The sequence below is a fragment of the Megascapheus bottae genome, chromosome 12 (assembly GCF_031878675.1).
Source record: "Megascapheus bottae isolate mThoBot1 chromosome 12, mThoBot2.hap1, whole genome shotgun sequence".
Classification (NCBI taxonomy): Eukaryota; Metazoa; Chordata; class Mammalia; order Rodentia; family Geomyidae; genus Megascapheus; species Megascapheus bottae.
This window is the reverse complement of record NC_143520.1, coordinates 10,071,986-10,094,603: the sequence shown is the minus strand read 5'-3', so window position 1 is coordinate 10,094,603 and position 22,618 is coordinate 10,071,986. Positions and strand designations below refer to the sequence as shown.

Below are 22,618 nucleotides of genomic sequence, written 5' to 3'. Positions count from 1 at the left end.
AAGATGCTATGTCAAAACAAGCAAAAATTAAGGCAGGAGGTATGGCTCAGTGGTAAGAGCAGTTGCTTAGCAAGCATATGATTCCGAGTTCAAGACAATAGTACTACCTAAATAATAAATACAATAATACTGTCAAAATAATCATAACAATATCAACTAAAGATAAGTCTAGGTACATAAATTGAAATGTATAAATTCATATGACTTTTTATAAAAGTTTGATATATTCAAAGCAGGCAAATAGCATAAATTAGGGGAATTTATAGGACGAAGATAATCGTCATTTAGTAAATATTTCCCTCATCTCTTTTCCTCATCAGGATCAAATACAACCTAAACAAACAAACAAAAAAGAGAGACCTCCATCTCTACAAAAAAAGCTGAATTTGATGGTGCATATCTGTTACTCCATTTATGCCAGGGGCATAAGAAGTAAGATTTTGGTCCAGGTGACCTCATTTAAAAAAAAATAAAATGAAACCCTCTCTGAAAAATAACCTAAGCAAAAAAGGACTGGGGTGTGGTGCTAAGAATGTTTGCTTAGCAAATACAAGATCCTGAGCCATCAAAAAGAGAAAAATAAAAAGGAAAAGAGACATCACAACGGTTTAAAGTTGTTCTATGCCTGGAATTAGACTGTTTGGCCTGGGCTGTTTTCCTTTCTGTTCCAAATGAGTGTCCTTCTAGTAGTTTGAAAATACAAACATATCCCTGAAGTCTGAATTACAGAACCAGAGTTCTACAGTATTCTCGTTCTGACTGTAAAGATTATTTAGAATATTTTAGATTGTATTCACTTAAAAAAGAAATGTCTGTTAGCTGTATGCAAAGTTTCTACTGATGACGATAATTGTGCAGTTTCTAACTCACTTTTCAGATCAGTTTTTGAAATGGCAAATTATCAGTGTTAGATTTAGTTCCAATTATTCGACTTAAAAAATGTACATTTTGAAAGAGAGGAGTAGAGAAATGGTGAGAAATTTATAAAGATTCAAAGGAGAACTGAAACTCAATTGCAGTAGTCATTGTGAGAGCCACACAATTGAGGCTTCATCGCCTTTTATCTGTTTTGTTCTTACCCACCAAGTTGAGTGTTTAGACTTTGGTGACATCTACATGCTCCCCAGCTGGAGCAGTGCTGTCAGCCATTGGTGTTTTGGGAGAGGCTAGGGCAATAAAGTCTACTGCCAAGACCTGAGCACCCCCTATTCCGGAAAGAGTTCATCCAGAGTGCCCACTCCCCACTGAGAAGCCTGTTAAACCTGGCAGTTTTAGGGTTGTATTGTAAATTTTATTTTTCCTCAAGTAAAATTTATCCAAGTTAGAAATAAAAAGCAAATTTTCAGAACACTAATTACTGCCCAACTGCATTTCATGCCTTTGTGGCTTTATCTTGAATCCCCATTTGTGGAGATGGTATCTTCCCCCTTAAGATTGCTGGTGGACAGACACTTCATGGAACTGCTGAAGTCACCTCTAGAGGAAGAGGGTGGGCTTTGCTCCAATCACAGCTATTCCATAATTTGTAAAACAGAAAATCCTCCATTGAGATAGCAAAAGCTCTGAGAAGCTACCAACTACAACTTTTAAAACTTAAAGAAAAAATTTTCCCAATACAGGGATTTAAACTCAGGGTCTTACCTCAGCCCTGCTGGTTCTTAGACATGGAGTCTCACAGACTTTTCTACCCAGGCTCTTCTGGATGTCAGCCTTCTGAATAGCTAGGATTATAGACATAAGTCACCAGTACCCAACTCAAAGTCATCTTTTTTAAAGCAAAACTACATTTTAATATTTTATATGAGTTACCAAAGTGATGAGATCTAAGGCATATAACACAGTTTTTGTTACTCTGGAAATACTGAGGCCTGGATTTGTCAGTGGTTTTTGTTTTCAGCATGCACTGAACTTTTTAGACTTTAAACACCAGTTGTGGTCTTGATTTCCCCATTAAGATAAAAAGAGTTGAGATGGTGGGAAGATTGAAAAGAGATCCAGAATAGTTTCTTTGCTTTACTATGTTTATAACTCTATGTTCAGAATTTTCCTTAGAATAGGGGAGAGTTTTAAAATGTAGTCTGAGTTAAATATTGATACTTGGGGGAGGAGGGAGAGTTGTGTTACACTAGACTTCTTTCAGCCTTGTGAAACCAGTGTCACTAAACTACATCTATAATAGAACATATGTTTTCTATCATCAGGCACCTTCTGCTGCTTTTGAGTAAAACATTTTCTGTTTAGATTTTAAGCATTGCTAGAAAAGATAATCTGTGCTATTCTTAATGCTGCAGCACAGCCCAACAAGTGTAGACACAGGTGTTTCCATGATGAAAACTGAGCAGTTATCAGGAAACCTGGGGGCTGGCTGTGCTTTCTCAGCCTTCAACTTCGTGTGCACTGCGGTGCCCATGAGGGACTTTCTGGCATGTGATTCACCACTTCAAAATGAGTTTCCAGCACTTGCATTCATTATTTTATAGTGTGTGCATCATATTATAACTTTTAATTCAGATATGACACACTACACCTATTTGCTTTTTGCACTTTGCAAATTTTGTATTAAGTCTTAGGAAATATTTATATTCTTTGAGTGTGAGCTTTGGATAGATGGCGTTATCACTTTGTTTTTTGTTTTTTAACAAGAACAGATCCTCTCAGTTAGTCTAATGCAATGTTATTCTGAGCAAGTCCTATGGCAAATACCATGTACAATGTTTGTTTGGAACATACATTTTACTCTTCTGTGGTTAAGACTACTCAGCCACTGACTTCATAGCTGGAATTCGATATTCCAGCACCAAAGTCCACAATGTATTCAGAATCCAAGTTGGTGTCATACATTTCATTTTGATGTGAACTTTGCTTTGCTTTTCTTTGTTCTAAGACTCCATTTTGCAATAAACATTTTGACAGTAAATCCCTTTGTTATGTGTTGCTGTGTATTTAAGATCTTCATTAGATTGAATTTGCAACATGCTTTGAAGGAACCATTGTCACATACATGCACATGAATGCTACCTTTTGTCTTCTGGAGTCAGTCAGTGTATAAATAATGAATTTCTAAAGTGATGGGGCAGTCATGAGGTTTGCGGTGTTCATTTTTCCTTCTTAATCCCCAAAGAAAGGCAGAAAGGCTTAGAACTCATTCGGCCACAGATATACTGATACGTTAACAAGGTATAGAAAACATAAAGGAAATGGTAAGATACTGTGTGGCTGGTGATCATTAACTCTCATCCCCTGTCTTGCCAAATTCAAACAGTCTTGCAATAGTGGCCAGCTCCAGCCCTCCCCTCACTGGTCTTTGTAAGCATCTCACCGGCTCCTGCTGGAGGAGCAAGCTGCAGCCAGCCGTGTCTTTTAGTGTCTTTCCCCTGGCATCATGTTGATAAACCAGCCTGGGAAGACAAGAGAGCTCTCTGCTCTTCTCACTTTAAAAAAAACAAAGATTTTGATTGTTTCCTTTACAACCCCTATAGAAGAAACATGATTTCTCAGATTGGGGGACTATATAAAAATCAAACACACACACCATTTCCTATAAAAAGCCAGCCTTGACACAGGGAAACATTTCTGCTACTCGGCCTGGCGCTTCTTGAACCAATCCAAAAGTACCTCATTTCACATTGGTGTCTGTGAGAGAGAAGGGAATGACACTTTCCTGCAGCTGTACCCAGCTGCCCTGCAAAGAAGTAAAACTTGTCATATGTTCTCCTTGACCAAGTTCAGCTTTAGGTTTGATTTCCTCGTCTTCTTTTCACCTTATTAAAGCAGGTGAGTGTGTTTAATGATTCTTACATACTCAAGTGTTTCAGAAGAGGGAATGAACACTTCCTGACAGAATAGTAGCTCGTGGGGATAGCAGAGTACTTACAGGACAGAACTGATCTAAAGTGTGCTTTATGGTATTAGAGCTTAGTTTATCTCTACTACTCAAACCCTACACACTCATGTTTAACAAAACAACAACAAAACCCTGCTATCTCATCTCCCAAATCTGCATCATTTCCCATTCTTCAACCACTGTTCTCTAGTTTAGTAATTGTGCCACAGCCATTCTCCTTTTCTGGTATTTTGCCTTCCTGTTTCTTTTCACATGGAATCACCTCTCTCTCCTGGGCCTGCTGCACCCAGCTTAAGCCACTGGCCTTCTAGTTCCTGAGTGTATGTCAAAGAGCTGTTTAGGGACTTCATCAGACATCTAAACTTGACACTGAAGTCTGTGACACAGATTTTGGCATTTTAACGCATACATCCTTCAGTTTCATTCATTCCGCAAATGGTTCAACAAGCGTGTGCCAAGTATGCACTAGGCAATAGACAGAGCATGAAGAAAGTGACTTGGGGAATCCTCCATGAATAATTCATACCCATCTCACCCTTGATTTTGCTAAAAAGCAGCTTGCAGGGGCTCAGCCCTTCCTAGAAGAGCTTAGACCATGTGAATACAAAATAAGTACCTATAAGTTAGAAAGATTCATCCAGTCACCCATGGATTTTTATACCGATAACAAGCACAACCAATTCAATGACCTTGTTTTTTAAACTCATCCATCAAAAAGTATATTTATAACAGAAGATGGGTGACTCATTGGCATGTTATTACCAAATATGTGGCAAGTTATGTAATTAAAGCAAATGGCTATCAATTCAATGACCAGGGAGTGTATGGTGAAGTGAGAAGCTCTTTGGCTATGGAGATAGTATGGGCCAAAATGTTCTGCAGTTTTCAGTCCTCCTGCTACTTCTGGCAAGGAAGTAGTTTAGACTGTGTCAGAGCAACTCTGTACCTAGATTTCTTAGGACAATTCCAATTTCACATGTTCCATGTCCTCCATGAGTCCTGATTTTTGGCTTTCAGAATATAATAAACGCAGAAATTCTTCTGTGAGATTGGATATAAGTCATCTGGCTTCCATGTGCCTGCTTTAGGATTTTTCAATGATAGATGATCCTCACATTGGTTAAAAATTGCTTGACTTCCAAGACCCTATTATGGGATGTAAAACCATTACTAGTAGGCTACATATCAAAAACAGAATACAGCAAGCTGTACAAAGTCTCTCCTGAAACCATTCTCAGAATGTTGTTCAAGGAGATGGATGTGCATTATTGGTTTCTGGGGTCCAAACTTTGGAACATTGAGAACGTCCTCTGAAGGTCAGGGGAATTGTTTTCCATTTAACCTCACCTTGCAGGAGCAGCGGCTGAGAGCTGAGTGAGGCCAGAAGATAAACCAAAAGGACAAGGATAACATTACTTCCTTTTTTCATTTCATTCATATCTCCTACGCAGCTGCTGCCTTCCTTTGAGATTGGTGCATGGACTGAAGACGATGTGGTAAGCCACTCTGCATATGCCTCATAGCAGCCCAGGCAGAGAGTCCACAGATTGAAAATGCTGCCACAGAAGTTTAGAAAATAGGAAAACAAAGTCTAAGCTAAGCACTGGTGGCTCACAGCTATTAGCCACTCAGAAGACTGAGATCTGGGGATCACAGTTCAAGCCAGCTGAGGCAGGAAGGTTCTGAGACTGTATGGCTCAAGTGGTAGGGTGCTAGGTTTAAGCAAAAAAGTTCCAAGGACAGCATGCAAGGCTGGGTTCAAGCCTCAACACCAGAAAGAAAAGAATAAAATGTCTCATTAGCAGGAACTGACAGATTACTTTCTTTCTGTTTTTAAACCCAAAATCATTTGGAATAAGGTCTCAGAAACGAAGCAAGTATCTTAAAGGAAGATTTCACTTTTCTATTGGCAGTGACAGTACTCCAGAATGCAATGATAAAAGCCAATCCCAAAATACAAGTAATGACTCAGAAAACCAAATGAACATACTTGGAAGAAAAAAAAAGAAAAGATCTTAAATTTTTCTAAGATGTCAGGTATAGACATGAGGCGTGGTGGAGATGGATCTCACAAGGGCGGTACTGGCTGGTTCCCCTGCTCATGAAGGCCCAGCTTCCTATTTACCTCCTTCCCACGAGAAGTGGACAGAGCACTCTCAGACTTGATGCCAAGAGAATTTGGGCAGGATATTGAAATCCAAAGAAAGTTTAGTCCTCTATGCTCAGGGTAGAAGCATTGGAAGTAATCCCATTTAATCTGTTAGAGCTATATCTTTTTTTTTCCTCTCCTGTGATAAAGCAGGCATCAGAATTCCTTGTCTGAGACCCCAGGGTCACATGCCTGTTCAGGATCATTTTACAAATGAAAGAGAAAATAAAGATGGGAGCTAGCCTGCCAGGAATGACCCCACCCATGGAACGGGCCTAGTACCCTAAGGAACTGACTCGTGGGAGCTCTTCAGAGAGTGTTACCTGGCTCAACCTAGGTGTGGGGCCAAGAGATGTCCCATTAGCCCACTGTCTTATCTTTCTATTTGGCTCCTGAAGCGTGTGGATGGCTGGCATCCTCTGCCTCTGACCCCAGGGCCAACTCTCTGCCATCTAGCTTACCATGGAAAGATGACTGTTAGTTCTCTTTATTCCCGTTTTCCTCAGCTGCAAAGCCCTACCTTCTTTGAAAAGAAATCATTCCAAAAGCACTTGAGTTCCAATAGTTGCTTTTGGTTTTTGCTCTAAAGTTAAATTGTTTCCAGGCTATTTAAATAAAATTTCAGAGTTAAGGGACTAAGAGATTGAGACACACTGAGCGAACCTGCCTTCACCAGGTAATGTCAGAGGCCATGGATGACCAGGTGCCAAGTGAAACCCAAGAACTAGGAGTGTCTGGGTCCTCCCGCCTCACCCCACTGGGGAGCGCTACACTGCCTGGTCTGGGGCCCTGTGCATACACCAGAACCAGACGAACCCAGGACAGAGTACCCATTCCATCCATTACAGTGCCCATTGAGTGCGCTTTTGACAATCTAGGGATGACCAGTGCAGATGTGGCAAAACCACTGTAAAAGCCCCATTGGAAAGATTTATATTATCTCCCAAGGAAGTACTTTCATGGACCCAGCCCTCCCTACCTACCCTTCAATGGGAGGGATGGCTCCCATTTGAAAAGTTGAGATTCTTAAAACTACAAGGAGAATTTGTTTTTCCATCTTACACTTGTTCCTAAGCCAGGAGATAGATTTCTATCTTTAACCTATTGAAAACTGTTTTATGGATAAGCAAAGCCACTGGCTACATGTAAACCTTCCAAACCCTTATGTCCTCTCTTTACAGTATTTTTGGGTTCAACAACTCATCATACAAGGCAAGTGGAACAAGTTATCTTCTTATTCATGGCGTTAACTTTGTTGTAGATGTGAGTTTTCTCTCATTTTCTTCTGTCTTCTGCCCACCATCCTCCTCCCCAGATGACGCTTCAGTGGAGATGAGTGCCTACGCCAGCTTGTTCAAAGAAAACAACATCACAGGCAAGCGGCTGCTGCTTTTGGATGAAGAGGATTTGAAAGACATGGGCATTGTCTCCAAAGGACATATTATCCATTTTAAGGTACCTGGAAAGGAGAGCCACACCACGAACATGTTTTTACTAGCACCATTCTGGCTTGTGGTGGCTGAAAGGTTCCATATCTGTCTATCACCAGCTATTGTCCTCTGCTGCCCTTCTACCTGTCTCTTAATCCTACAACAAAGGAGGTATGGAGTTGAGTGGAGGAGGCTTCAGTGAAGAAGGGATGAAGGCCCTGAGAGCTTGGGAGCTGTAGGCCTTAACCAGGGATGGGGCAATAGTTACCCTGAAAAGCCCTGCCTGTGCATGGGAGAAAGCTAAGTGGCCAGAAAGATTCTGAAATTTCTTTCAAGAGAAATATTATATAAGATAAAACCAAGTTGGCTTTCTAAACCTTTCTTACCCCTAGTGTGGATGCATGGGGAGTTGTACAGATTAGAGAGCAGAGAAATCAAAAGAGGAAACAGAGAGTAAAATAAAAACAGCCTCCCATCCTACCCAAATCTCTGCTCACATGCCAACTGATTTCCCTTCCCTTCAGAAGCTATTCACACTAGATCCTTGAAGTTCAAAGATAACCTATTAACTTCATTCCACAGACCTCAAATCTATGAGAGAACGAGTGTTTGGGTTTTTAAGTTTGTTTTTGTGCCAGTATAGGACCTTGAACTCAGGACTTATTCTCTGCTGTGGCTCTTTTGCTCCAGGCTGGTTCTATCATTTCCATGTCATGCTTTTTGCTGGTTAATTATATCTAAAAGCCTCAAGGATTTTTCTGCTTGGCTGGTTTTGAACCATGAATCCTCACAGTTCAGTTTCTTGAGAAGCTAAGAATATTGTTGTCATCACCAGCACCCAGCAAGGAATCATCTTTGCAGCCTCTAAGCACCTTTTAGAGACTAACTTGTCACAAACCACCAGAGATCATTTCCAAACAAAGCAGGACCTTACCACCCATGCTCTTCTACATGCTGAACACAAAAGCAGACGTACAAATACACTTCAAAGGTTAGCAAAGAATTGAATCTGGCCCTCTAGGTATGGACAAGTACATCCCAAAACATAATGCTAGCTTAGTGGGCTGGTGGAAATGTTTTGGAATTCATTGTAGAGGGAGAGCTTATACAAGACTGTAAAGGTGCTTGATGCGGCTAAGATGCTCACTTTAAAGTTGTGCCTTTTATGTTGTGTCTGTTTTCTTCCATTAAAAAATATGAACTGGTGGCCGGGAGTTTAGCCTAGTGGTTAAAGTGCTTGCCTAGCATGCATGAAGACCCAGGTTCGATTCCTCGGTACTACATACATAGAAAAAAGCCGGAAGTGGTGCTGAGGCTCAAGTGGTAGAGCTCTAGCCTTGAGAAAGTCCAAGGACAGTGCTCAGGCCCTGAGCTCAAGCCCAGGACTGGCAAAAAAAATATATGAGCTGGATGGGCACTGGTGGCTCACGCCTGTAATTCAAAGTATCCATGAGGCTGAGATCTGAGAAGTCTAGTTCAAAGCTAGTCCAAGCCAAAAAAAAAAAATCCATGAGATTTGTGTCTACAATAAATTACTGAAAAGGCTGGAAGTAGAGCGGTAGCTCAAGTGATAGAGTGTTAGCCTTGAACAAAAAGAAGCTCAGGAACAGAACTCAAGCCCTGAGTTCATGCCCTAGGACAGGAAAAAAAATAAATGAAAGAGAGGAAAGAAAGAAAAAGAAAGAAAGAAAGAAAGAAAGAAAGAAAGAAAGAAAGAAAGAAAGAAAGAAAGAAAGGAAGAAAGAAAGAAAGGAAGGAAGGAAGAAAAGCTGGGTGCCAGTGGCTCATGACTCTAATCCTACTCAGGAGGCTGGCAATGAAGATTCAGGTTCAAAGTCAGCTGGGGAAGGAAAATTCATGAGACTTTTCTCCAGTGAACTGCCAAAATAAAAACACCAGAAGTAGAACTGTGGCTTAAGCACTAGAGCACCAGCTTGAGCAAAAAAGTGACAGCACCCAGGCCCTGAGTTCAAGCTCCACTATTAGTATGCATGCAGATGTGTGCATGCGCATGCATGGACACACACACACACACACACACACACACACACACACACACGAGCAAAGTATAGTTATACTTAGACATGTGACCAAGGGAAGTCATTTTCGTACTCGAAACTGTCTTTGGAGGATGATGAACCCTAGAAAGATTCACATAACAAGAAGGATCAGAGGAGCCTGTGCAGGGGAGAGAGAGGAGGGCAGCCCTTGTCCAGAAAGTGAGGAATCAGGAGGAAGTGGTGTTCAGAAATTGGGTTGGGAAGCCACGGTTTAGGATGATCCACAGAGTCACAGGTTGCAGAGAAGCCCAGAAGCTTGGGGAGAATAGCTACTGTAAGAAACTGTACTCAGGGTGGGAAAACCTGACCCTAGTGCCTGAGATCAGGGCAACCGGCATCCAAAGGGCCCCCAAACTGCCCTTGGGCTCCTGGATACAGAGGCAACAATGTACAGAAGTGTGGATGGGTCTCTGGTCAGGGACAAGGACCTCCACTTCACTGCCCAGCTATAGTACCATAGAGGCTGTGGTCATACTTCCCTCAGCCTGTTCGTGGTAATCTTCCTGTAGAAGAGAGGGGTGTGAGGAATACTGGGTATCCAGAAAGTGTTCATTGCCTTGTCAACTCCAAGAAAAATGCAAATGAGTTATCCTCCCCTTGGCTCTGTGTGTATTCCAATCAGCTCACAGGAAAGAGAACTAATACCGGATGAGTACAAAATCTCATCATTTACATTCCCTCCTCTCCCTGAAGATGTCTTTGTACATTTGCTTCCTTTCCACGGAAAAGCCCTCACCGTACACCAAGCCCTTCAGTGAGATACAACCCTCCCTGGGGGTCTCTGCTGCTGTCTTCCATGCTTTCCTCTTCTTCCCAGTTACTCCGAATGACAGCTATGTTCTACGCACTACGGCATTAACTTGTCATTATTAAATTAATTTTTATTTTGTGCCATAGCTGGGACTTCAACTCAGGGCCTGGGTGCTATCTAAAGGATGCTTTTATTTAATATTTAGTCTGAGGTTTAACATTTTTAAAATACTTTTCCATTCCCTGAAGTAAATACAAACTGCCTGTACTATTTTGAACAACCAGGTGTGTTTTCAAGTAGATGATGGACATTAATCTCCCCATAATACTTTATTAACCACATGGATTGCTCTTATATATGTGCCAATGCTTTTATTTCTCTCAATATTACTGAATCATTAATAAAGTCCTATGATTTTTGTTAACAGTCAGCCATTGAGAAACTGACCCATGATTACCTGAACTTGTTTCACTTCCCACCTCTAATTAAGGTAAGACTTTTTCCTTACTGAGAGCCTGCTACCTTCATTAGCCAGCGCACCTGCACGTCCACACCTCACTTTTCCCAGGTGGGAAACTTCTGTTTGAAGTGAAATTTACCGTCTAACAAAAGGCCCTTTGAAGACTAGGATGCTATAAACCAAACACACTTGTTCCTTAGGAGTTGGAATATTAACAACACATTTATGATAAGAACTGCACATCTCTCCTCGGTGACTTGGAGATCTAACTGCCTTCCGTTGTTGTGAGGGCTTGGGCCTCTCACCTGGCTCTGCATACTGAAGGAATTTTACACAGCGAGACTCTAGATTATCACTTGCTCTAGAGGGGTAGAAGGTTTATCGTTTAGATGATTCTCCACATCTGTGGGCAATATGCCTTGTAGATGCCTGAAACTGGAGTTAGTATCAAACCCATGGTACTATTTTCCCTTGTATATATAGCTATAGTAAAACTTATCAACTAGACATAATAAGAGATTAACATCAATAATAAATACTAAAACAGACAGCTCTTGGGTCTTCCACACACACATGTGCTAGCTGCTGTACAATTCCTCATTGGGAATAGTTTATAAATACCTTTAGATTCTCAAGTTGAAATCTTACAAGGTATCTCCAGGTATGATGTTCATTGCCCCAAAGTGCACTGATGGCAACATTTTCACAAGCTTGATTAGTCATTTATTTTATTTTTATGTACTTAGAAATTGTTGTTTAATTCAGAAATAACCAAAAGTTAAAAAAAAAAAGCCGGGCACAGTGGCTCTCGCCTATAATCCTAGCTATTCAGGAGGCTGAGATCTGAGAATCCCAGCCCAGGCACTAAAAACTGAGATTTTTATGTCTAATTAATCACTAAAAATGGGAGGTGGGGCTGTGGCTCAAGGGGTAGGGTGGAGCCTTGAGCCAAATTGCTCAGGCACAGCACCCAGGCCCAGACCCACCCAAACACACACACACACACACACACACACAAAACCACAAAAACAAACCCCAAAAATCATCCAAAAGGCCAAAAGTAGCACTGAAGAGGGATTTACTTTACAGAATCAGTCAAAGTAAAAACCTCACATTAAATAAATGGTGCTGGGTTTTCTATTTTAGGACTCTGGGTGTGAACCTGAAGAAAATGAGGAAAAAGTAGTGAACCTTGAACTTGTTTTTGGTTTTCACTTGAAACCAGGAACTGGCCCACAGGTAAATTATATTTCAAATCCTTTGGGGGAAATTTTGATCTAATTTACTCCACTGTAGCAATCAATCACCTGGCAGTGTGGTTCTGAGTGAACTGACAGACTTTATAGAATAAGATTTAGCCCCAGTCTAGGAATCTTCTCCAGTGGTGAAGAATGCTGCAAGAGGCACCAACATAGCTCACAGCAAAGCCTGGGTGAGGATGGAACTCGGTAGCTTGCAAAGGATGCTGCTCCTGAGACCTGTTTCCTTAGGGCAATTAGTTCTCCAGCAGAAAGAGGAAAACAGCACTGAGACTGGAGCTCGGGACACTCTAGAGACCCAAATAGCAGCTCCAAATAGGGTGTCAAGGCATCTGACCAGAACTCATTCAGAGACTTGTTCTTTATGTCATTTTTAAAAGTGAGAGTGGTAGCTGGAGGGGGGAACTACTTGTCTAGGTATCTTGTGCACAAGAATTTTAATAGGCCTTAGTTGCTGTAGAATACCATAAATAGCAAATAATAGTGTAATGATTAATTTGGCCACTTATGGTGTGCAAAGCATGGCGTACCGACATATAAATGCTGTCGTCTCCTATTTCCAAATGTGGAAAATGAGGCTTTGAGAGGTTAAATGAGTTGCTCAAGGGTTACCTGACTAGCAAATAGCAGAGCACCAGCCTCTTTATCCCCAGAACCCTAGCTCTTAACTCCTGCATTTTGTACTTTTTCTCAAGGGTTAAGAGACCTTACAAACACAATTCTTCATCCCTGTACCTGGGTCACTGGGGGAAGACTTCGACAGGCTCCACTGGACCATGGGCCAATGCTTAACCAGACATGCTGTGCTTGGGGACTGGAAGTTGTTGGAGGGTTGAGTTTCACCTGAATCTGTAAAAGATGCTCTTTCTAGACTCAAATGGCCCAGGCCCCACTGTTGTTGCACTGATGCCTCCCCTGTCTAATAGAACGAGTGACCTCCCTTGACCTCAGGTGCTTCTTGGCACGTGGTAGAAGCAAAACTACTTCGGTTTTTTTTTTTTTTTTTTTTAATGCAACGACTTTTCTCTTCTTGAGTCACATTCTATGCATTCCAGAAAGGGACCAGAGAGGAAGTTTCTCTCTCTAGCAACATCAAAGGGTCTTTCTAATCCTGAAATTTTGTAGCTGTGGGCACTCTTGAATCCATCTAATGGGAACCATTTTAGTTTGCCTTCTTCGGTATCTTTAGCTCCATGGTGCTTCATTTATGAGTTCTCTTTGTTCTAACCTTTTTATGGCTCATAGGTCATAAAAAGAGAGAAGAATTTCATTGGGAGAGAATGCAAACAAAAAAAATGTTTTCAGTTAAGGAAGAAATTATTTATTAATAAAATCTGGAAAATACATATATTTTTCTTATTTCTTTTAAAATTTTATTGTAAAGATGATGTACAGAAGGTTTACAGTTACATATGTCAAGTACTGAGTACATTTTTTTGAACAATGTCACCTCTTCTCTCATTTTCTCCATTTTTCTCTCCTGACCCTTTTCCCCTCCAAGTTGTATAGTTCATTTTAAACAGTGTCTAGTGAGTGTCACTGCGGAATTCATTCACCCTTTGTCCCATCATTTCTGATCTTCCCCTTCTCCCCAAATCAGATGAATTTACATACAAGACAAAAGGTACAGAAAACAAAAACAGCAGCAAAAGGAGAAAAACAAAAAATACATGGAAAGTAAAATATATTCCCATTTCTTGCAGTTCATTTTGATAAGCATCATTTTATATGCGGTTATGCACATAGCTATTGAGCCCTTGTGATCCTCTCACTGTGTGAAAGTTTGGAGTCTTGTTTAATTTATCATGTCTTTTACTATCCATTGGTTTTAAAAAATCAGAAGCTATTGATAATATTTGAGACCAAACACAATAATCAATTTTCAATATAATTATATATACTTCTTCAGGCACAGATCTGTTTTGCACAAGCCTAAAGTTCCCACACTTTTGGGATTTTCCTGTCATGGGTCACCTAGCTGAAAGAATAATTTCATCCATTCTTCCAGCAGACAATTGCTGAGCACTTACTAAGTTCATGGCTATATACCAGATTCTCAGAAGACAGAGTCAACAAGTACAGTTTGGGCTTGCAAGGAGCTCATTGGGAGAAATGGATGAACGGTTAAAGTGCAGAAAGATGTGTGTTGTCCAGTGCCTGAACATTACTGTGTGGATGTACACAATTGAAGTCTTCTGGGTAGAAGTAATGCTTAAACTAAAAATTGAAGCTGGGTGCTGGTGGCTCACACCTGTAATCCTAGCAACTCAAGAAGCTAAGATCTGAGGATGGCAGTTCAAAGCCAACCCAGACCTGGGATTAGAAAAAGCAAACAGATTCCTGTGCCACTGTGCCACAGGTCATAGAATCTACTGAAATAGAACTGTTAAGATTTGTCACTAGCAGAAAATGGGATGAGTAAGAAGGAAGAACCAGGATGGGACCTAAGGTTTCTAGATAGGTGGTGTTATGACAGATCAGAAGTAAACTATCTTATGGGAAAGCAATATTAAGGAATATAACCAATATTAAAGGCATAAAGCAGTGACACATTAATCAGGAAAAGCTTTTTAGAAGGAATGAACATTGAATTGGAGCTTGAAGTGGTTGATAGCCAATTACAAACCAACTGTCTAAAGATAATGTTTCAAGTTTATGTTTAGAGAATACTTCCTCGTAAAGGTGTGAAGGATTTTACAAATATCATCCCATTGATTCCTTTCTGCATGAGATGCAGAAGGAACAATATTGTCATCACTGATTAGGAAATAGATAACAAGAGAAAGGGTGTCATCGGCTGGGGAAGGTGAGAGGGGGCAATGAGAACATCACTAGGCCAGACACGATGTCTTTATTTCTCTCTTTGTGTTTTGAACATGTGTTAGCCCTGATACCTGCTAATCCATATGTAAACTTAAGCAAAACAATATTGTAATAGATCACTGGCCATTTCTAATCTCCCCAGTTATACCAGGAAATATGGAAGCATTATAAAATACTTGGACATAAAAGTGTTTTGCATGTTACTTTGACACTTAAATGTAGTATATACACATACATGCATACACAAATTACCACACTCAAGGACTCCCTCAAAATCCCAGTTAACTCAGTCCTCATGAGCCCATCTTCACAGAACAGGTGAAGTCTTATGCCCACTCCACCTATGACTAAGATAAGCCTAACAAGCCTTACAGATAAAGCAAGTCTTACATGTAGTTGAAGCTTTGGAAATTCTCCCCAAACCTAAGAGTTTGCAGATCAGAGTCATTTGCTTGATTGCAAGTAAAATGGAAGGTGTGTTCTACTGGGAACCACTGGGCATGGTATATGACAGTGACTTTCAGAAGATGGCGGGTACTTTTCCTCTTTACCTCTGAGGAGGCCCACCAGTCAACTACCCATTAGAAGCACTATGTCAGGTCCATAACTTTAAGTCTACTAAAACAGAACAATGAAAATATGACAACACAAAGACACAAATATGAAGAGGAAGAACCTTTTTTGTTTTAAGATCAACCTTTTGTTCTAAGAATACAGTTTACCTAGAGACTGTAGCTCATGTCTAGAATACTAGCTACTTAGGAAGTTGATATCTGGTGATCAAAGTTTGAAGGCACCCTGAACAAACAAATCCACAAGCCTAGTGTCTCCCATGAACAAGCAGGGAAAAAAAAATAGAACAGGAGTCATGGTTCAACTGGTAGAATTCCAGCTGTGAGAGGAAGAAAGGAGGGAAGGAAGGAAGGAAGGAAAGAAGAGAGGGAGGAAGGGAGGCAGACAAAGGGAGGATGGATCCTGTTTAAATTCTTTTTCTTAGCTTTCATCTTACAACCAGATGGTTTATGGCACAGAATGAGGCTGGTTTGCAAAAGGTTGGAAAGTCCTCTGCTGCCAGAGGCAAATGTCACTGCAGTGACACCTTGTCTGAGATACTAGTCCTTACAGAGAGAGTGCTCCAGAACTGACCTCATGCACACCGTAAACATTCACTTCTCCCCCAAACAAAATGCCCTTTTTTGTTACCTTTTGTGAAACAACCAACCAGCAGGGAGAAAAATCATGATTGAGCCAAGGGCTTCATGAGAAATTTCAACTAATAAGTGGAAGTAGGTTTAACTCTATTTAACCAGTTTCTAAAGAGTAACGTTAATTATCCATTTAAATAACACTGTATATTAAGACAGTCTAGAAGTTATGGTAATCAAATTGGCAGAAAGTGGATCCTTTTTGATTTGAATGTTTCTCCTATGAGAACAGGAAATGCCTGGATAATTGTCTTTGCCCTCATACTTCTAGCAGACCCTGGGGCGAATATTTTTTTATGCCACCATTATAACTCAGCATGGTGAAAACCACCATTCCTGTACTTCTCTCCGATGAACCTCAAGAGCACAGGTGAAACTCTGCCCAGAGTGCCTATCTGGAAAGGAATGGGTCTAGTCAACCGTCTTAACTATTGTGTCACACAGCCTCCTTCTGGAAACTGCCATTGTTGAGTGCACCTTAAAATAGATGCACTGGTAATCAGTTGAGTTTGAGTCAGTTTACAGTAATAGTTCTACAATTTCTATTTTATATGGAAAATGCCTTATGTTTCGTGTGGTAGTCTTTAACTTGGGCATAAAAGAAAAGCAGCTTGGGGACGTAATTGCCACAGTCACCAGGCTGAGGTAGGAGAATCAGTTATATGAGAGGCCAGATGAAGATGGTGGTTTGAGACTAACCTGAGCAAGAAGTGAGACTGTTTGAAAAAACAAACAAGCTGGTCCTTAGTGGCTCATGCCTGTAATCCTAGCTACTCAAGAGATTGAGATCTGAGGATCACAGCTTGATGCCAGTTCAGGCAGGAAAGTTCATGGGACTCTTATCTCCAATAAACTACAAAAAAATCATAAATGGAGCTATAGCTCAAGTGGCAGAGCACTAGCCTTGAGCAAAAAACTCAGGGACAGCACCCAGGCCCTGAGTTCATGCACCAGGACTAACACACACACACACACACACACACACACACACACACATAATAATAATGTTAATATTAGTATTAATAAATAAGAAAATGTCAGATGTAAGTATGCATACCTATAGTCCCAGCACTTAGGAAGTTGAGGCAAGAGGATCAGAATACATAGTGAAACCCTGCCTCAACAAATGAACCCAAAAACCAGAAAGCCGCTTCTAGAAAATCAGGCAGCTTCAAGCCCTCTCCAGGTAGCAAGTACTCTTTTTTATTATTAAAATATTCAGGTGCATAGAGTTTATTATTATAGCTTTCATCAGCTCACCAGTCAGGAATGTTGATTCTCAACTTGCTAAGGGAGAAACGATTAAGTCACCTAGCAGTTTTCTCACCAAGATCTTTCTGAGATTTTGTGTGGTACAAATCAAAAGCAGAATGAGGAAGAAAACTACTCAGGACTCATCCATTTCTCATGAGTGCTGAACGACCAGCTTCGGTCCATCCAGACCCTTTTTTCCCTTTCCTCAGTGAGAAGTAAAATCTAATGGAGCTGGGTCCCTGTGGGTCTGACCACTTGCCATAGATAAGGTGACAGACTAGAGGAAAAGTCCACAGCACCTTCCCAACACTCTCCCATGGACCCCTGACCTGGATGCACTTCTAGACTCAAACTTTCACGTAGCCATCATGCCTACTTTCCTTTTCTAAGAAGAGGAGTAGTTTAAAGAGGGGGAAGCCAGCTGGCAAAGCCCCTCCAAGCAGATGGTGGTGTCTAGAGGACTTCTCCTTATTGCCCTTCTCCCCTTCCTCAGGCCAGCCTTGGCCTTGGTAACCCCAGGCTACTTTTCCAACAACCACCAAGAGAAATTCAGTCAATAATTCTACTTCTTTTGTCATTTCATCTATAGGTTTTATTTCTTTTTTTTTTAAGTGCTCCTTTTTTTTTTTAACAAATGCTTCTTACTTGCATTGTGCTCAGGTCTTTATTAGATTGCTTGTAAAATGTTGCATTTAATAAACTTAATTGAATCTCCAGGCCCTTTCTCAAAGCACTATAAATATCAAAAACTGTCAAATAGGCCTTTTTCCCCCTATTGTGTAATTTTTGTAAATGGATAGATAAACATGAATAAAATAACAGGGCACAAAGAAAAGGATTTTGTAAGAAAGTATAAAGCCGATACCTTTTTTTTTTGGTAAAAATTTCAGAAGAGCTAAAAAGCAAAGCTTTTCTCTGCTTTGATATAGGTTGAATTTATTAAAAATTCAGCAAAAGGAATTTCATTTCCACTGATCAACTTAGGGGAGGGTGTCAGAATGGACACAGACATGTCTTTGTATGGCCGAGTATATAAACTTGCAGTGATTGGGGGTCTAAGGAATACAAAAGTTGGTAGAGGAAACAGTTCTCAGTTCAAGGGTACAAAGTTTTGGTTATACAACATAAGTAGTAAATACTAGAAGTCTGCTGGCACCATAGCGCCTATAGTTAGCAAGATCATGTGTCCTTAGGGCAGATCTTATGTTAAATCTTCTTACCATGATGCTGGTAAGACAGCAGAGAAAACCTTAGGAGGTGGTAGGTAAGATCACGACAGGATGAAGTGATAATTTTATGAATGTTACTTATCTGTACAGGATCAAGTTATTAACACCATGTTCAGCTTTTTGCCTATCAATCACACTTTCATAAGAAACCCAAGGTGGGTTTTCTTTGTTTGATGGCTGCCAGTCTGTGGCTTGAACTCGGACCTTGGGTGCTATCTCTGAACTGTTTAGCTCAAAGCTATCCCTTACCACTTGAGCTACAGCACCACCCAGTTTTTGTTGCTGCTATTGTTTTGTGAAAGAGAAGATGTTAATTGGAGATAAGAGTCTGTCACAGATGTTCTTTCCCAGGCTGGCTTTGAGCTGTGGCCTTCCGATCTCAGTTTCCTAAATAGCTAGGATAAGGCATGAGCCCCAAGTTTTAATTGATAGCAGAGAAGCAAATACAGCTCAAGCTCTTACAATTGTATAACTTACTACTGGATTCTAATGAAAGAATGTGGCACTGAGCTTTGTTGAATCAGTTAGATAGCTGTCCATAAAGCTGCACAGACCTGATTGAGGTAAAAGGTGTGAGCTGCATGTCTGCTCACAGAATGACAGTTATGTGTGCATGCCAGCCTGCCAAAGCATGCCTAGAATCTGAAGAAAATAACCTGATTTTCAGCAAATGCAGATGTCCAGGATGCAAATATTCCTACCATGCTGATTTCAAGTCACCACTCTGACCTCACTAACCTTGAGATTCTGAAGTCACTGACCTTGAGGTTCAGACATTGAGGCTCTGATAACACTGAACTTGAGGTTGGGAAGAACTTTAAGCATTCTGCTCAGGAGAACTGGCATTGATATACTATTGGGTTGCTAGTAGTCTTCTTAATCAAGATGATGAATTCCTTTTAAAAATTATCAAGGGGGGGCCAGGAATTTGGCTTAGTGGTTGAGTGCTTGCCTAGCATGCACAAAGACCTGGGTTCAATTCCTTAGTACCACATACATTGAAAAAAGCCAGAAGTGGTGCTGAGGCTCAAGTGGTAGAGCTCTAGCCTTGAGGAAAGTCCAAGGACAGAACTCAGGCCCTGAGCTAAAGCCCAGGACTGGCAAAAAAAGAAAAAAAATTATCAGGGGGGCGGGAATTTGGCCTAGTGGTAGAGTGCTTGCTTAGCATGCACGAAGACTGGAGTTCAACTCCTCAGTAACACATACATAGAAAAAAAGTGGGAAGTGGTACGGAGGCTCAAGAGGTAGAGCTCTAGCCTTGAGAAAGCCCAGACAGTGCTCAGATCCTGAGCTCAAGCCCAGGACTGGCAAAACAAAACAAAACAAAACAAAAATAGAAAAACCAATAAGACATCTATGAAGAAATGTAGGTTCATCCAAATTACAAATATTCAAAGGCATTAGCTCCAGTATTCTGGATTCATTTTTAGCTTCAGTCCTCTTGAGTCCTCATTATTTTATAGTGTCATACTGCCTCATACTGACCAGCACATAGCAGTCAAATAGTGGGATTTAAGTTTGTGAAAAGTTAAACTCAACAGAGACAGAGAAGCAAAATTGAAATTGGTGCTTATCTTTGGAAAAGTGTCAAGACCATCCTAAGTGGTTGACAAGGGCAGAGGCTGTTAGAACAGGCTCCTAAGAATGAGGACCACTGGAAGGACTTTAGAGGGAAGCCCTCAGTCATGACCAAACATTTGTTCTTAAGAAACATCACCTCAAAACTGGACCAATTATTTAAAATACAAGTAAAAGCATTGTTAGGAAGGAAGTCAAGGCTGTATGATCACCATATGAATCTAGACCTCCATATTTAAATATAGACTAGCCCAACTGATAAACAACCTACCCACTAAGTCAGGAATTATATTTTTAATAATTTTTATTGTGATTAATAGAAGGGTTCATTATATTCACCAGATAGAAGGTGCATAACTTTACAAACATTGATACCCTTTCTCAGACATGGTCCCCATTTTCCTCCCACCCTCCCCCTGCTTATCTTGATTTCCCCCCTTCCCTATCCAATTTCAAATAATCAATTAAGCACATATAAAATATATTAGATAACAAGGTGAAATATTGAGATAGCCAAGGGATGGCAAAAGAGATGAGCGATAACATAGTACATTAAGGACAACAGTCACTCATTATATGGCTTTTGTTTCTTTATCTTGGAGGTCCTTACATTTAATGTCATACTGTTTGGCCTAATGTCTCTAGATTTTGTTCTATTGTAAATCTCTGCTAGGAGAGCCCAAGGTTTCTACTGATTATGACAAATGAAGGAGACTATTGGGCCTATGTTCCTTTGAGACTGTTACTTCACTTAATATGATTTTTTCTAAGTCTTTCCATTTCCTTACAAATGGGGCAATATAGTTCTTTCTGACAGCAGCATATAATTCCATGAGATTGTCTTTTTTACAACCAACCTACAGTCATAGCAAGTAAGAGAAAAACAGCCTAGCAAATAGAAGAGATATTTTTTATACTTTGTCCAACAATAACAACAAATGAAGCAACATTTAGGTAAGCCAGGTTTCCTTCTATATTGGTTAAGAAGCCTAGTGTGAGACAGAATAGATTCTTAATTACTCAAAAATCGACAGTAAGACTTGACAGGGTGGTAGCCTTGACCTGAAGAGCTCAAGGATGGTACCCAGGCCCAGAGTTCAAGCCCCATGACCCACAAATAAAAAACAACCCAGCAAGACTTAAGACTTACTATTCTTTTTAAAAAAACAAAAACAAAAACAAGTACCTAGTGCCTTCTAATTTCAAATATATGTCACCCAAGATCCAAATGATATTAGCTCATCAAGTAGGGAATACATAACTTGGTTTGTTTCATTTTTTTAACATCATCCCTAAAGTCTCTTTTTCATAGATGACTCCAATAGCAGCCCCCCAAAAGACACTCCAACACCCTTATCTCTACTGGTGTCTACTTGGCACCAATCTGCCCTGACCTTAGACCTAAGCCATTGTTAAGGGTATAACACATTTACATATTTTGCAATAAAACATCAGTTATTTGCATTACTGTGTCAAGTTTTATTTGATTCTTTCACCTAAAAATGACTCATTTTCCTTTCTTGTATTTTAAAAAAAAACCAACTACTCTAAGCTTGTTTGAGAATAATCAAAAATTGCCCATTTAGCTAGAAGTCATTTTCTTTTCAAAAGGCAAATGTTATTTAATCTTTCAGCTGTTCATTGTGCCATCATAAATACTTTCTTTTCAGCACAGTTGTGGGGACTGAAATGAGCCCACTAATTGCCTCCCATTTCGACTGACATGTGGTGGTTTAGTGGAAAGAGAACGCAGCAGGGAGAAGGAAATAGGAGGCTGAGAAAATGAGAGCTAATTATTTTCACTGCCTCATGTCAGGCTCTGTGTCAGCCTTGTTTTTACAAACTGGAAGGTTTAGCACTAAATAAAACAAACTGGCGTCATGTTTTTATATACTGGCAGTGTCATGGAAGCAGCTGCGCATCTCAAAGACAATATAATGCCTGCGTTCGCATGGACACCATCTGACAGACACTGTGAGCCACGGCTAATGAGGATATCACAGTGTTGCCAAAGTGAAAGGTGCTGAATTATGTATGATTCTTCATGAGTACAGCAATAGTCCCGTACATCATTATGAGACATTGTTTTGCTGAAGAGATTAAAACATTCTTAGTTCCAGACCCTGCAACCTATACCGCACTGAAAGAGGTTATTAATGGAATTTTTTTTTTTTTTAGGGAGAGTTTCTTGTGGATTTCTTTAGGGTTGAAAAACAAATCTCATGGGACAAAGCCGTGGTGGGTCATGACACTGTATAGATAAAGGAGAGAGGCAAATTAACCATACTTGTATTCGTTGCCTTTTAAAGACAACATAATAAAATGTAGTATAGCGGGGTTATACTTAATGATAAATAACCCAGGTGCTACCAGGGGCCGCTCTCCTCTCCTGCCTTTAACCCAGCAGGTTGCTGCAGCTGAGCTACATAATAACGCCGTGGTGACATGCAAAGGAGCCTTCCCAGGCCTGGGTCATGGTTCCTCAGTGTTGCCCTACTGTCTTACCAGCAGGACCCAATATTTTCATCCCGTCTTTTTTTTTATCTGGCATTACTTCTTAGACTTCGCAACACTGA

General features: G+C 40.4%; 1 protein-coding gene across 1 annotated transcript in view; it reads left to right on the top strand.

Moving 5' to 3' along the window:
• LOC150056198 (cell division cycle-associated protein 7-like) overlaps positions 1 to 22,618 on the top strand; it is a 196,897-nt gene that overhangs the window by 111,478 nt on the left and 62,801 nt on the right. Inside the window, exons 12-16 of the mRNA XM_090342621.1 lie at positions 5,296 to 5,340; positions 7,175 to 7,205; positions 7,309 to 7,448; positions 10,662 to 10,724; positions 11,841 to 11,933. Of these exons, the coding sequence (XP_090198747.1) occupies positions 5,296 to 5,340; positions 7,175 to 7,205; positions 7,309 to 7,448; positions 10,662 to 10,724; positions 11,841 to 11,933 (372 nt within the window). The remainder of the gene's footprint in view (positions 1 to 5,295; positions 5,341 to 7,174; positions 7,206 to 7,308; positions 7,449 to 10,661; positions 10,725 to 11,840; positions 11,934 to 22,618) is intronic.